Here is a 16,082-nt window from a genome sequence, read left to right as displayed (position 1 = left end):
GCTTTTAAAGTCAGACCACAGTGAAAAAGTTCGAAGTTAAACCGTGGGTTTGATTGGGTACCATGTGTCAACAAAGACAATGAAGTTTAACCTGGCTGTGAAAGTTTAACTCGTGAAAGAGTAAGTTACCACCAGGTATGAGGAGCTTTATTCTCTAATTTTATACAATTTTTAACATTCCGATTCTCTAATTCACAATATATTCCAACTATTTTGCCTTCCTGTCCTGTTAAACCCCCTTACCTACTTACTATATCTACTCCATTGAAAAGCCCAAACGATTTCTTGCAGTCTACTGTTGCAGACAGAAATTCATAGATTCCCTATTATAATAACAATTACAATCTAACCATCAATGGATGATGCTCTTGAAATCATCTGTAAATTGCAGTATTTCACATACCAGGAGACAGAATACTGGCATTACAAAGATAAGAACACCAATTTCCACCAAACCAGCATAGATTCAAAAAATTAAACCCTTCGATTACCATGTTATATTTTCACCAATCATATGAAATAGAATCCTTCAAATTGCAGAGATGTCCTACAACACCCAAGTCCCACCACCACATATAACAATACAATAAGAAAATTACAACATGTAGGAATCTTGCGTTATTTCTTGATCAAATTGAGCACAACATCTCGGCATGAAACTTCAAGAAACGAAATCTTATATCTTATCAAGCTTCTCAGCCTTGATAACTGGGTTTGCTTTAGCTATGGCATCCCGTCCAGCAGTGCGGTAATCAAATGGGCAATCATGCTTGTTTGAGTAGCGATGTACAGCACAGAAAAGGTTACCACAACGACAATTAAACCCCGTCAAACCAACCCGCTTATTGCAGCTAAGGCAACGCTTTGGACCGTCCTTTGGCTTTGTATCACCACTCTCCCCTGAACCGAAAGCAAATGAAGGTTGCACAGAGATAGGTTTAGGCTCCACTGCATTTACCGGGACATCCACCTTGGCAGCAACAGATTCAGTTGTAGTGCTGCTTGATGATCCATTCATAATATTACCAAAGGATGATGCTGCAAGCTTGGCCTGCTCCTCTTTGAGCATCATGTCTTTGTGGCACTTAGAACACATATTCATGGTAGCTGCACTTCCAAAAAATCCACAGTTGTTAACGCACAATATAGGACCTTCAGGAGGAGCTTGGCATCCAGTCTTGTCATGGTCCATATTTTTTTCAACTTTCCTGCAACAAAGATATTCAAATTAATAATATCTAAAGTCAGTCATCATGTATTCAAGCGAGAAACATACTCCACTCTACTCTATAGCATACCCAGTATCCTAATTTGATTATTAACCAACTGATATAAAGAATCAATATGAGCAGTCTTTTCTGCAGACTAAATATTGCCACAACAAGCTTCTTAGCCAACATGTGCACTTAAACAAAGAAATAACAGAGGGGCTCCCTTGCTTCTCTTTAAGCATGGCAATGCAAGTTTACATAAACAGATAAACCCAAAATTTCCAAGTTGTAATTGTAGCCAAAGATTAAAGTAAACTCCTGAAAAAATAGAAATTAGCACAAACTAGTAAAATGAATCACAGAAGAGTACAGGAGTGTCATCAATATACTTCATACAAGAAGTGGCAATAGTAGTTTTTGGCATCGACTTTTTATAAGCTCAAATTATGACTTGCTACAACTATACCACCCTATTGGCCATGTGTAAAAGTTTATCTACACAATATTAAGCACTTAATTAAAATCACATGCAGCAGCCAAGTAGGTAGGGTTTGCCACAGACAACATGAAATATATCACTACCAGTGTATACTATTGCATTTCTTCTCAATTATAATTTGAGACAGCTTCCCTTCTGATTAAAAAATTAAGATGGCTATAGTATAGAGGCCCCAAATGGAAATATCAAGCGTCCAACTCCAAATCATTAGGAACAGGCAAGTCCAGAAGCTATATCCCATGCCAGAACAGAGGACAAACACCACATTATTGAGTCTCAGCACCAAAAATTGCAATAAATTCCATAACACACCAGCATGACATGTGAGGAAAATGTTTCATAAACATATATTGATAACTTCGAATATTTCTGTACATGCAGTTTGCATTCACAAATACCAACTCTACTGTACATAAACTCAAAAAGAAAAGTCCATAACTGCAAATACAACTTAGGATTTTTTCCACCTAACTTAAACAGAGATCCCTTTACATAATACATAGAAAACTAAAATTGGACAGAAACAAATAGTACACGTGAAATTAAACAAAAATTGCAAGACATAACGAAAGCCAAACTTGTTGGTCGGCGAAAAAATAATTTTTTTAAAAATCGAAAAGAAACGTTGACGTCGATCAATAAGTTAGAACCGCATCGGATATGAATCCTGGATTCACGAAATAAAACAACAAAAGGGAAAGGGGGTGAAAAATAATCGAAGACGATAACAAGTAAAAATCAAAGAGAGATAAGGGAAACCCTAACCTAATCGATTTGGGATCAAGAGAGGAGAGAGAGAGAAGCGTGCGCCGTGTTTGTCTGTGTCAGTGATTGTTATTTAAAAAGGATTTTATTGCTGCTTCTATGATGATGACGTGGCTAGTTATTATTGGGTGAGGGTGTTACTACTACATTCCCAAGGTTGTCTATTTTTCATTTGCCATATCGACGGTTTTGCCAGCTGGGATTGTTTATTGCCTCTGCTTTTCGGGGATGATACATGCTCCAATGCATTAACATTTTTTATTGCGTCTCATCAAATTATTACCTTAACTAATGTTTTTTATGTTAATTAATCAATCAAGATTCCTTCGTGTGAAACGGTACGTAAGATGTTGTACACGTGTAGAGAAGTGTATCACTTCATCTAATGTTATTTTTTATTAGTACGAGAAATACTTAATTATTACATTTTAATATAAATACATTTTTTCTGAACAAGCATAAATAATTGTATATAAATTAACACATTTTTTATTAGACAGCAGATATGTTTATGGTAGTCTTGTCATTTTATTCTTATTATTGATTTTTTGTATGACAACTTAAATTAAATAGAGATAAAGATATATATATATATATATAAAGTATAAGAGTTTTTTATATTGTGACTGCATAATGCATCATTTATTTTTAATTATTATTAATCTTTTTTAAAAAGTAATTCAAATGAATGTAAATGATATGTGTATAGATATTTACACTATTAATACATATATATTTCACACAATTAATTATTCCCTTTCACATTGATCTCATTTCTGGGTATATTGTTTAATCTATATCTATATATATAAAGACAATATATAGTATAACTATTAGCATAATATAATTTCCACATTCCTATTGTGCGTTCAATATTAGTTATTATTTCATACAAAACATATAATCCTAAGTAAACATCATTACTACAATAATCATTCATCTCAACTTAAATAAAACATTATAATAAAAATAAATATATAAAATATACAAACACAAAATATACATTTTAATTCTCTCAACTAAAATATATAAAACTTAAAAGTACTTAGGGACATATAATGCAGACTCACAAGTACAAACTAGCTGTCAACACTAATATTCTTAAAAGCATATTTTCCTTGTATATTTTGAAAACAAAAAATATAATTAGAGCCGTTGTTTTTTATTTGGGCTGGATATTTTCCAATCTGAGATAATTAAATCTCTATTTAAATTAATCCAGTTTTGTATGTAAGGGTTCATTTGATATTTATATGGCATAGAATATTAAAAATTCAATTCCTGAAAACGATATTTGTTGCATAAACATGTATATACTCAAATATGATTAGTTTCTTATCAATAAGTAAGTAAGAGATATCTTTAATATTACAAAAAAAAATTATATTAAATAAATTCCATCTAATGAATAATTTTAATAACATACCAATTATAGTTCATTTATTATATTATATATGACTATTCATATATACATACCAGTAATATGTTTGGGCTAATAGCATAAGATTCACATAGATCTTCACGATAATCAAAAGATTAATAATTCAATTATTGAGATTGATATTTGTTAAGAGAAATAGTCAGACACATCAAAAATGATTAATTTATTACTCAAAGGAGGAGAAGATAGTAACAAAATATTATATATAACAACAAATAAAGATTATGTGGTACCAATAATTTACTCATGTGGTTGCATTGTACCTACATGGTTTACCTTACATTCTACAAGGAGAAATGCATACATCTCAAAATGAAACTCTTGCTAAGATGTTTTGCCAGTGTTGATAAAATGGACATAACTCCTGTTGGTAGTTTTGAAAGGGAGATTATGTTCATTTCTATGCATTTCTCCACCAGTTAATGGTATTTTCTGTTGAATTACAATTTTAGCTTGAACATTTCTAATCAAGCAAGAGACATTCTGGTTTTGAGCTTACACTGTAACTGTACATTAAATCTGAAGTTACAGAGTGCCCCTTCTTTTTTTCTTCCACTTTCAGGCTCTCCATAGATAGATTGAAAGACCAAAATAAATGAGATTTAGGTTGAGGATTTCTCATAAAACCACAAATTTACAAAACTCTTTTTGCTTAAACAGAACTAAGTAATCAGCAGTTTTTAGTATAAAGGGAGAGGTATACAAATAGATTTTAAAGTAACATTTTTTATTTATCAAATCAGTACATTTCTCCAATAAATCCATTAACATAAGGAACACACTAATATGAGAGTGTAAAATTTATGTAATGTTAGTGTAAAAATTGATACATAAATACTACATATTTTTCTTTAAATGTTAACACAATTAACGAAATGAACACAAATCAAAATCCTCTTCCAATGATAAACTTATTGATTATTGCAAGTAAAATGGGCAGAAGGAGGAGAATCAAGCTCCATTGGAGGAAGCAACAAGATAAATCCATAACCACAAAGACAGCACAAGAGATTCTCTTCATTTCCATTATTTTCTCCTCTAGTGGTGGATGACACTATGAGTAAGAGCACTGTTCTGGATTAATTTATCCTGAAGAGTCACAAGTGAGAATAAATAAGATTATGATTGGATCCTAACTTTTGTAAAAAGAATAATATCTTCCCTTGCTTTGAGAATAAATAAAAAGTGTTCGATGGCAGTGGAAGAAGGGGTAGAATATGGAAAATGGGATAAATGTAATTTGAGTCTTAATTTTCTTTTTTTACTAAGGTGATATATGTCACCTTATGAGAATTAGTAGGATAATTAGTAGAAGAATTTAGTAAAATTTATGTAAATTTGTAAATTAAGACAGAAGAAACACATGAAGAGCATTGAGACTCACTTCTCAAACCACAAGGTGATCTTTTTTGTCTCATTTTCTTGTCAAACCAAAAGCCAATTAAATATATATCACCTGAATAAATCATTCGTAAATATATAAATACTTTTTATACTATAGATTATTATTTTCATCACATATATGAGATGAAATACAATTTATCAATAGGAGCAAACTAGCAATAATACTAACAATCGTAAAAAGTTCAATTCCTAAGAACACTCGTTAAGAGAGATATTCAAATACCTGAAAATGATTCATTCCTTACCCTTTTTGAATATGGAGATACAGTTGGTTGTATAGAAAAAACTAGCAATAATAATGCATGAAAGTTATACTGTCATTTAAATTTCATAGTTTTCATCATATGGTAAAATTAACTACTGATATTCTAAGTTCCAAAAAAAGTCACCCATCCTAAAGACCTTCTAGATTGAGAACAAGAATTGAATTTGTCTACAGACAAAAACTGAATTAAACACGTATGCAAATGTGAAGGTTGTCGTCTCAGAGTGTTCAAATGACAAAGGTTGGCAAAAAGACAAGACCATGCACGAGGAAACAGAAGAAAAGTGATTAGATAATGGGTTATTATTAGGTATAGATTGGTTGAGGAGAGAAAGAAAGTACTTTTCGTGGTGATATAACACAATCCATCTCTTTCTTAATTTGTTGTTGCTTGTTCCACTGTAGAATATTTAAATTCCCCTCTCCCTCTACTTTCCCTCCACTGTTAAATAAACTAATAATAACTACAACTATGTATATATAAGCCTTCATTCCTTGGTTTTCTCTCCCATTTCTCTTATCCTTTCTTAGTTTCTGTAATTGTGTTATTCAGGTTCATCCTCATGGATTATCAGTTCATGTTGGGTATTGCTCTTTCATGTTTGGGTGGTTTGAGCACTTCCATAGGTATGTGTGCCTCCTCTTTCATCAAATTCTATAATCATAACTTCAAACCAAACACTTTTATCTTACATTTTCTGTTCCCTCCTTACTAAAAAAATGTTTTTTAAACAATTTTGTTGATCAAAACTTCATAACTTCTATTTTTGGGAAAAGGGATATGAAAATAAAAACTGGGAGGTTCTTCTTTCTTTTTGTAAAACTTTGTTGTTCAGAATTGTTATACAAATAACATTGTTATTATTACAAATTATTCACTCTCCATTTATTCTTCATCATTCGCATTTTGTTAAGGCAAATGCTAACAAGTGTTGTGGTGAAGGAATGTTTGATTTTATTATCAGTAGCCTGATTAGTAAGACTCTATTGTTTATTAATGCATATCCTGCAATTTCCATAACAATCACATGTTGATTTCTAAGTTTGTTTATTGACTTATGCTTTTGCATGGGAAGCAAAAATGATATCTTTGCTTGTTCCCCTTTTTCATTAGCATATAGACTTTTCTTATGTAACTAGACTAAAATTTCTCAAAAAATGGAACAGGTGCACTTTTAGTAATCGTTAATCCGGCTCCGAATTTGAAGATGCTTGGCCTGTTACAGGTGGTTTTCTTGGTTGATAGTCTCTTTTTTCTTGCATAGATTCATTTAGAATCTCTGTGAAAACGTGACATAAACTCTATTATATTTGTTGACTTGTTTACTTTAGCAATAAGCCAACTTTCTTAAAGCTTTTCCTTCCATGAAGGGTTTTGCTGCTGGTTTGATGCTTAGCATATCTTTCTTTGATTTGGTTCACAATGCTTTGAATGCACTTGGCTTCTTGAAAGCCAACCTATGGGTACGCTTTGTCGCTTTGCACTTCACTCTATGTTCTGTTCCATATATATCATTACCATGTTCATATTTGTTCTGACCAAAAAGTTTCATTTTCTTGTTCATGTAGTTTTTTGCTGGAGTCATATTTTTTGCAGTTGTTTCCAAATTTATCCCAGAACCTCCTGCATCTGCTCCCATTTCAGATGACCAGAGCAGAAAGGTTTTTTAGTGAATCTGTTTTCTTGCATTTTCATAATGGCATTGCAGTTTCTATATTACTTGCTAGGTAAAATTCTAACAATATTATGACATGCTAAAATAGAAAGGTGGAGATGAAAGAAACAAGGACATTATGAAAAAACGTCAGCGCCAAGTTTTACTCAGTGGAATTATTACAGCCATAGGTCTGTATTAGTACTTTCCAGACATAGCTAAATTTTTGTTGGTGGATAATTATTTTTCTTACATTGTACTTCAGATTATTCTTCAGTTTGACTAGAAATTTTTCTCATGGCTTTCTCCCAGGTATAAGTTTACATAATTTTCCAGAAGGAATGGCAGTGTTCCTTGGATCCATGAAGGTACACCTTCTTTCAAATAAATTAGTTGGTAGAATGTTGGGTTTTCAAAAGAACTTTTATCATTGATTGGTGAAGTATTCCCTATATACTGAGTTACTGACTAATGCTTCTGTTAATGTCACTTCAATTTGATGCTTATGCAATCCTCCTTTCAATAGGGCCTTCGTGTTGGTCTTAACCTTTCGTTGGCCATCGCTCTACACAATATCCCAGAGGTATAAATTCTTATCTTGTGGCAAAGCCTGTTTAGAGTGGATGCTATGATTCTTTTTGTTGCAATTAGCAATGGTGTAAAGCCTTTGATACTTATTTGATGTTTTCTTTCAATATTTTACTTTAGTTTTGTTTGTATTGTAGTTTTTTTAGTTTCACATGAACAATTGTAAGAATCTTCTGATTTTGCAGGGTGTTGCTGTCGCGCTTCCTATATATTATGCAACACAGAGGCAAGAACCTTCATTGGTTTGATTTCTATTACTTTAGCCTTCTTGTTGGTTGCTAGTCATTCTGAGATAAGAGTAAGAAACAATGGAATCAACAACTATATATATGAAATAAACACAGGGAAATATGTCCTCAGCAGCTCTGAGAATTTGACATTGGAACTGTCATATCAATAATTTGTACTGAAAAGGCTTGCTGATGAATGTGATCACCTTTTGGTGTTTTTCTAATTTTTACATTATTAGCAGTAAATGTGATGTTAGCAATGTAAATGATGGCTAGATGATGTTAACTTTGGAGGTTTTTTATCGTTAATACTAAGGGTGGCAATACGAGCCACCCCGGCCCGACCCACCTTTGGCCCGCCCAAATATGGGCTGGTCTGGCCTGACCCGACCCTTGTTGTTAAAAGGGCTCAAATCTCCAGTCCAACCTTCTAAAAATGACAATCCAAACGGGCTGGCCCGTCGGGTCAAGCCCATATTGCTATCCCTAGTTAATACAGGATGTTCACATTCACAAATTTGACACACTTAATTTTTTTGTTACATAATAACATCTAGAATTGTTAGTTAATTTTTAAATCTATAGTTGTTGTTGTTAATGTGTTACACCAGTAATCTTAAATTTGAATTTTAACTAAACTTTTCATTCCTTGATGTTTCTTAGTAAATGGGAAGCATTCAAATTGGCATCACTTTCTGGCTTTGCAGAACCCCTTGGTGTTATAATTATAGGTATATCACCCACTTTTATTACATGACTCTTTTTCTTTCAAAGAAACAGAACACATGAATAAGCAGTAATTTGTTATAATGACAATAATGTAGCATATTATTTATAAGGACATGCTTCAAAATTAAGGTCAACCAAAGGATACATGCCTAATTCAACCTTGCATGTTGAATCTCTTTCACTCTAGACATCATAGTTGGTTTTTAAGCTTTAACTATATTTATACACTTTTTTTAACACATTGGCAATCTTGAATATGTGTGAATTAGTAAATTTGAACTTTCTGTGATGAATTTTCTTCTTTCTCTGTAGCATGTCTATTCCCTAGCAGTTTAAGTCCTGAGATTCTTGAAGGCTTACTTGGGGCAGGTTTGCACTGATAAATTTTGTAAATGTCACAACTTGTTTGGGAACTTTGTTATCTATATTTGTCAATTTTTCTATGTTAAATACAGTTGGTGGAGTCATGGCCTTTCTAACACTTCATGAAATGCTGCCATTGGCTTTTGATTACGCCGGACCGAAGCAATCTGTTAAGGCCGTCTTCTGTGGAATGGCTTTCATGTCAGCAAGGTGACAAATCTCATTGCAAATAAAAACTCATTTCATGAGATGATGTTATCATTTGGTTTTTTATGGTTACTTAGTTTGGTAAATTTAATGTATTAGAGTCATGTTTCATGTTTGTAGTTATAAAAAGTGAGAAAACTAATATGCATGTTAATTAGAAACTATTAACATGAAGATTACTTGCCAATGAAGGATTTAATTGCACTATAAAGTGTCTAAATTGATTCCTTACTTGTAATTATCTCATAAGTATTGCTTTATGTGCAGCCTGTATTTTCTACATATCAGCATACCAGAGGACTTGGGCATGTAGCTTGGAACTATCTTGTATTATTTTCTGACATGAAACTGGCTAACTTCAAATCACAGTACTGTACAACCATCTATGAAGAGTAGAATGCATTTCACCAATAACTATAGTTTACCCTATAGACAAATGTAAACAGAATAATGTAATTCAATATGCAATAAAATACACAAATTGTAAATACTTATTTCCGACAAGGGTATAACAAATATGAAACAGATATGAGATAACTGTTGTCTTAAAGTTTGTCTTGCCCTAATCAAAACATGTCATGTTGATTAAAAATGACATGTCATGTTTTTTCTTTATTATCATTAATACGAGACATAGTATGAGACATAAACCCATATATGAAATGTTGACAAGAAAATTATAGTGCCAAAAATAATTTGGAACAAGAGAGTGGAGATACAAGAGGAGAGTATAGAGTTAGAAACTTAGAGAAATAGTCATAAGTTTGTAAAGTTAAAAGGAAATATTTGGTGATTGTATTATTAGAGCGGTGATGCAGAATAATTAGCAGAAAATCATTAGGTTGTGGAACAAGATAGAAGAGAATCGTTGTGTTTGGTATTAATCATGACCAACCGAATGTGTCATTGGTTCTTTAGGCGTGGCAAACAAAAGTAATGTGAAGGGCCTATAATTTTAATGATACTTTTCGCCCCTCACTTAACTTGCATGCCAAGTTTTTGTATCATTCGCTTCTCAATTATGTGTTATGCTTGATTCTCTCACATGCCTCATAGCCTTTTTCATTTGTTCCTTCTTACTTCTTAGTTAGACATGTTTACTGTGCTTGTTTAGTTTTATCCAAAAGAGAGAATGAAGAAATATATGATTTGCTTATAGCTTCTTTTTCACTATAAGAGATTACATAGGAAATAATCTTTTATCACATTATATATTTTTTATATTAATTAAAAATGAGAATATTGACCCTCATATCTTTACATGTACCATCATTACCACTACTAATATTGTCATTTCAATATCTTTTGAACACCAAATATTAAACATCATAAGAGTTTATCATATTATATTATCTATCTTATCATGTTCTTATCTTATCTAATCATTAAAAAATGGTTAAATTTGAATTGTATGATTAATAAAAAAATATTTTCACATTACTTAATTTAAAATATTTGCAAATTTTGCTTTTCAAAATTCAAATCATTTTGAGGGACTCATAATTTGTAAAGCAAACATAGTTTTAGTAGGTTGATTCCTAACAAACTTGTAATTTTGTTTGATCACCGGTCTTCAACCACATTCTTGAGTCAAGCCACATGCTCCTTTTCTAGACACAGACCAACCACTAATGTTGCCACTACCAAAAACCCAATGATTTGGTGGTCTCCTCATTTATTAATACATCAGAGTCAATTACTACTATCATTGTAGGAGTATAGCATAAAAATAAGGAAATGGAATAAAAAATAGAGATTTAGAAAAGACAAAAAGAATAGGAAAAAAAGAGAAAAAGAAAAGAAGATGTTGTGTTGAGTTGTATTCCCCTTTATGAGAGATATAAAAAATAAAAGTAATGAGTAACAGTTAAAGAAGAGGTGCAATGCTGGTGAACATAGTTCATCTAATGAACTTGGCGTGTTGCTGAAACCAATGCGTAGTGAGAGAGAAAATACAAGAGAGTGAGTTACAAAACCATTCACCATTTTCATTTTCATTTTCATTTTCATTTCTCTTCCTTCTAAACTCTCTCTAGATCGGTTTTTCGATCTTTCTCTCTATTCTTCTTCATCTTCACTATTTTCTGGTTTTGGTCCGTACCATTTTCATATTCACTACGACATTTGTTGTAATTTCTAGGTACTCTACTCTTTTACTTTCTGCCTTGTTTGCTTCTCACTATTCACGTGTTTGAAGCGAAGTGCATTGTCACTGCGATGCGACGGAGAATATTATCATCATTGATGAATCTGTGTTTCTTAACCAGAGATCTCAATCTTTTTAGTATTGACTTTTTTTAATATTAAGATGATTTTTAAGCATAGATCTCAAAAAATGTTAGTTCTCAACTTTAGTGAATCTAATTAGAAAATGCTCAACATGCTGGATTATTCTTTGGATTAATGGCATTTACCTTCACATCACTTAACATTTGTCTGAATTTTGCTTTAGAAGTTTACGTTTTAGGTCTCTCTGAATGGTGGGAGGGGAATGATTTTGTGTTAATTAATTAATCTTTTATTGATGAATCTTATTATGGCTTGGAGTTGGTGAATCTGTGGAGAATATATTTGTATATATCTATTGATGCTTTTATGAAGCTCTTATATTTGTTTGTGCATCTTATTGTGTTTTCATTATTTTCTGTAATCTGTTGTGAATTCACTCTGCAGAATACTTGTCTAGCAGGAAGGGTTCAAAATGAGTTGGGGCCCAAATATGGAGGTGCATTACAATAACACCAGCTATCCCTATAATACTGCAGGGAGCTTTATTGAATATTTTGAAGGTCTTACCTATGAACATGTCAACTTCATTTTTTCTGGTGCATCACATGCTCAGGTACCTGAAATGACTGTAATATATATTCTGTTTAAGACATTTTTTCGCTTTGTTTCGTTCGACATTGTCGCACTTCATTTCTTGTTTTCTTCTTGTAGATCTGTTGGAAAAGACTGTTCTCAGTTTCATATTTTATCAGCAAATTTTTAATTGTTCTGTTGTTATTAATTGAAGACTACTAGAAATGGCTCCTGATATTCAAGTATAAATGTTAAATAAAATCCCATTTGTATATGCAGGAGAGTTCCTACCCTTCAGCTTCAAGCTTTTACAAGTTTGGACTATCTGAAGTTGACAGCAATTCATACTATCGTTACAGTCATGGTGATGACTTAAGCCATCATCAATCACCAGTGGATGACTATAGGAGGCCTTTGGGAAACTCACCGGTAGTTAGTGAACAGACGACAACAGCAAGTACAGAATGGGGAGAAAGTGTAAACACTGATACACGAGACAATTCTATTGAGTGTAAGTTCTTGAGTTTCATTTGAAGATGATTCTCCTAATATATAAAAGGGGCTCAGATTAGCCTCTGAAGCATTTCTACAATCTAAAAACAAATGCCCTGTCAGTGTCCGGCACATCATAAGTAGTTAGTTAGTTAGTTACATTTTGGTGATATCTGGGTGACTAAATGAACTGTCGGGTATGTGTGAGTTCCTTGAAAGAGCATTGCTGCTCACCTCAGACCTCTGCTCTTTGAGTTAAAGGATTGTTGACTCTGTTATGAGCATCAGTGTATCACAATGTTTGAAAAACTGCATTTAGAAAGTCAGGTATCTGTTTCAGTCATTAAAGTCTATCCAAACCCCCTTTTGCAGTGCTGTCATTTGGTAGTTTAGTCTTTTTACCCTGCATATAAAATGTTTGCTCGTGATTTAGATATCTGTTTATTTTCTTTCAGGCCCACGAAGACATCATAGTAATTCCAATGATTATCAGGTATTTGCCTTCAAAAGTTGCATAATATAGTCAAATGCAATGAACATCTAGGAAGTTTGTGTAGTTACCTTTACCCATTTCATCAGTAGAAGCAGAGTAAAAGATTATCTTAGCCTTTTTTCTAATTTTTGCAGGTCATTTGGCAAGACAGTATTGATCCTGATGACATGACCTATGAGGTTAGATTGGAGCCTTAGATACCATCTCTTCTAGGGCTTTATAAGATTTGAGTCTTAGATACCACTTCTTCTAGGGCTTTATATATTTCTTCCAGTCTTCCTTAAATTACAGATACTATATATCTGATTTCCTGATAGCATTGCGTCAATCTTCTAGATATTAACTGTCGAGTACCGATTAATTAAAGTTTAAAGTATATAGCCCCTTATATTTGTGATGATTCCCTTGTAATTCCCCTCATTAATATCATATTGTTGTTTATTGCAGGAACTACTTGAATTAAGCGAGGCTGTCGGAACTCAAAGCCGTGGTCTCACCCAAGAACAGATTTCCTTGCTTCCAGTTTCAAAGTACAAGTGTGGGTTCTTCTTGAGGAAAAAGTCACGGGATGAGAGGTAACATTTAGGTTTTTGCACTGTGTTTTAATACAATTCTTGCTTTTCTTATGCATTCAGCCATTACATTTGAAAAAATTCATGCATCTAACTTTAGAAATCCTTATTTCTGCTTTTATTCTTCATTGACTAGTTTCTAACAAACAATCCTGCTTTCTTCCGTGTGTCCAAATTGACCTTGGAGCTTAGAGATTGCTGCAATTGAGCTTATTTTTTTGGGTTAATTTTAATCACTGATATTATGTCTTCTTTAATTGTCCAAACACTACTTTGTATAGCTTAAATGCAATGTATTATGTGGTTAAGATGAATAAGGTGCATATCTCACAGATGAAGATTATATATCAGTTAGTAAATGACATGGGAAGGTAGATTCTTATGAACTAAGAAATGCATAGATTATCAATGAACACTTTAACCATTGATCATTGCCCTAAAATCTAATTCGTCCTCTTTCACATAATATGTAACTAAGAAAAAAATGTGGACCCAAACGAACGAACTTTGAAGATTTTATGTTTCTTTCCTTAATCTGGAACTTGGAAACGTCCAGATGGGTATTGCACTTCCAAACCTTGCCTGTTATTTTATGGCAGAAGATCAAATATTTGGATCTTGCCTCCTCTTCCTAACGTGTATTTTTGTTTAGATGTGTTATTTGCCAAATGGAATATAGAAGAGGGGACAAGCGGATCACTTTGCCATGTAAACACATGTATCATGCTAGCTGTGGGAACAAATGGCTTAGCATCAATAAGGCAAGATATTCATCAACTTGTCATGAAAATATAAATTTAATGCTTATTCTGACGTTTATGTTTTTACCGTGCTTTTGTCTTTAGGCTTGTCCGATATGTTACACAGAGGTGTTTGCAGACAAGTCAAAACACAAATAATCACAGATGAGCAAATAGGAGCAACATGCAATCTTTGCATGTTTCTGTTTGTTTCTCCTTCAGTTTGGGTCTTCACTAGAAATATATTCATTTGCTATGTTTCCTTTTCATAGACAAACGACCTACTATGTTGGGTTTAGTGAAAATACAAAGAGTGCAGTAAAATGGTCAGAATCATATAGTTTGATATAGAGAATGGACATGCTTCATGGTTGTGTATTGGAGAGGCTGGCTTATGGTACTTTTCATAGTATTTGTATACAATGTCCTATGTGTTCATGTTTATTGCCACTCACTACTGATAGTGTCTATCTACATTGGGGGAATATGATTATATGAAATTGTATTTGCAATTTTTATGACAAAATTCCAGACTCCTTGTGTGACAATTGAACTTGAAGTTGAAGCACCTCACCAATATAATCTCAGCATAAGGAAATCTCTTTTCTTATTTTCTATTATTTTATCTGTTCAATTTTATTGAGGTGAAGTGCCAAAATGCTTCCCAGTAAATCTATGACCACAACCAAATCTATCCCCCTTCTTCATGGAATTCTCCTTGCAACATGGATTGCAATTGCATAACTCTTCTTTCTGTTTGTTTCGCCTCAAACATGAATTCTCTATGGATTTGTTTGGAAGTTGGATTTTGGAGGGGAATGAAGAGAAAAAGAAGACTTGAGAGCCATGAAATACATATGTAAAATGACTCTCAATCTTCCATTTCTTTTCCTTCCTCTCCAAAATCTAATTCTCAAACAAACCGTGTGGGTTGGTACTGCCTTCTTACACTAGCACAAGTCCTTGAGCTATAAGGTTTGAGGTGTTCATCAAAAGATTATCACATCATGGTAATATCATATTGGTGTAATCATATTCACTTGGTTGAGGTAATAAATAACAAGCATGCATGGACTAGGAGTTGATTAGAGAGGAAATCACTATCAATGTGATTTTGAATATTGCGATAATTAGTTTACAATGTAAATCATATATCAACATAATGTTGGTCTAGTAGCATATAGTCATACTAGATCCCCAAATAAATAAAATGTTAAATGTTTAATTTTTATGAGTAGTATTTGTCGGAAAACAATCATGCACTTAAAATGGATTAATTTTTATCAATAGGGTAAGGGAATATATTAGTTATACTAAAAAGAATAGAACACTTATATATAGGCGTCTCTGTATAAACAACAAATGTGTAGCATATTTATAGATAACAACCAAGATATGTCTAAAGTAAGTTGATCAAAAAAGAAGTAAACAATATAAATACATTTATTTTCTTTTGCCAATGTGAAAGGAGACGTCACCATGTTAAACAACAAGACATTCCAGCTACAAAACTTGTTCGACTACGACTCTAATTATATATGCCTCCACTGTATATGCCAAATTATTTAATGAAATTCAATTCTTTAATTGACTCTTATGACATTTACAGATTCCATCATTCTTAGA

At 32.7% G+C, this 16,082-nt stretch overlaps 3 protein-coding genes across 6 annotated transcripts; 2 read left to right on the top strand and 1 right to left on the bottom strand.

The window, feature by feature from the left end:
* Positions 462–2,562, bottom strand: LOC109355420 (zinc finger A20 and AN1 domain-containing stress-associated protein 8-like). Its single transcript, XM_019598576.1, has 2 exons — positions 2,476–2,562; positions 462–1,208 (listed from the first exon to the last, which is right to left on the bottom strand). The coding sequence occupies exon 2, from the start codon at positions 1,190–1,192 to the stop codon at positions 677–679; it is 516 nt and encodes a 171-aa protein (XP_019454121.1). The 5' UTR covers positions 1,193–1,208; positions 2,476–2,562; the 3' UTR covers positions 462–676.
* Positions 6,005–9,847, top strand: LOC109355417 (zinc transporter ZTP29-like). Of its 2 annotated transcripts, XM_019598571.1 has the most exons (13): positions 6,005–6,212; positions 6,753–6,811; positions 6,957–7,049; positions 7,155–7,247; positions 7,350–7,431; positions 7,553–7,608; positions 7,767–7,823; positions 8,014–8,054; positions 8,722–8,789; positions 9,100–9,156; positions 9,243–9,360; positions 9,625–9,681; positions 9,718–9,847. In XM_019598571.1, the coding sequence occupies exons 1-12, from the start codon at positions 6,149–6,151 to the stop codon at positions 9,668–9,670; spliced, it is 834 nt and encodes a 277-aa protein (XP_019454116.1). In that variant the 5' UTR covers positions 6,005–6,148; the 3' UTR covers positions 9,671–9,681; positions 9,718–9,847. The 2 variants fall into 2 exon arrangements, with proteins under 2 accessions (XP_019454116.1, XP_019454115.1); XM_019598570.1 differs by having other exon boundaries at positions 6,006–6,212; positions 9,625–9,847.
* Positions 11,383–14,975, top strand: LOC109355418 (E3 ubiquitin ligase BIG BROTHER-like). Of its 3 annotated transcripts, none has more exons than XM_019598573.1 (8): positions 11,383–11,497; positions 12,047–12,199; positions 12,439–12,670; positions 13,107–13,144; positions 13,279–13,323; positions 13,592–13,719; positions 14,369–14,477; positions 14,562–14,975. In XM_019598573.1, exons 2-8 carry the CDS (start codon positions 12,059–12,061, stop codon positions 14,613–14,615), a joined length of 747 nt encoding a protein of 248 aa, XP_019454118.1. In that variant the 5' UTR covers positions 11,383–11,497; positions 12,047–12,058; the 3' UTR covers positions 14,616–14,975. The 3 variants fall into 3 exon arrangements, with proteins under 3 accessions (XP_019454118.1, XP_019454117.1, XP_019454119.1); XM_019598572.1 differs by having other exon boundaries at positions 12,031–12,199; XM_019598574.1 differs by having other exon boundaries at positions 11,432–11,450; positions 12,031–12,199.

This window comes from Lupinus angustifolius, chromosome LG08, assembly GCF_001865875.1.
Source record: "Lupinus angustifolius cultivar Tanjil chromosome LG08, LupAngTanjil_v1.0, whole genome shotgun sequence".
NCBI classification, from domain to species: Eukaryota; Viridiplantae; Streptophyta; class Magnoliopsida; order Fabales; family Fabaceae; genus Lupinus; species Lupinus angustifolius.
Note: the sequence above shows the minus strand (reverse complement) of the source record. Positions and strands in the feature narration are given on the sequence as shown.

Bases quoted from the DNA above. Each gene is read 5' to 3' on its own strand.
- LOC109355420 (XM_019598576.1), bottom strand. From the start codon at position 1,192: ATGGACCATGACAAGACTGGATGCCAAGCTCCTCCTGAAGGTCCTATA.
- LOC109355417 (XM_019598571.1), top strand. From the start codon at position 6,149: ATGGATTATCAGTTCATGTTGGGTATTGCTCTTTCATGTTTGGGTGGT. The intron at 7,050-7,154 runs GTACGCTTTGTC...TTGTTCATGTAG, and splicing joins TCTTGAAAGCCAACCTATGG to TTTTTTGCTGGAGTCATATT. The intron at 7,609-7,766 runs GTACACCTTCTT...TCCTTTCAATAG, and splicing joins TGTTCCTTGGATCCATGAAG to GGCCTTCGTGTTGGTCTTAA.
- LOC109355418 (XM_019598573.1), top strand. From the start codon at position 12,059: ATGAGTTGGGGCCCAAATATGGAGGTGCATTACAATAACACCAGCTAT. The intron at 12,671-13,106 runs GTAAGTTCTTGA...ATTTTCTTTCAG, and splicing joins ACGAGACAATTCTATTGAGT to GCCCACGAAGACATCATAGT. The intron at 13,145-13,278 runs GTATTTGCCTTC...TAATTTTTGCAG, and splicing joins GTAATTCCAATGATTATCAG to GTCATTTGGCAAGACAGTAT.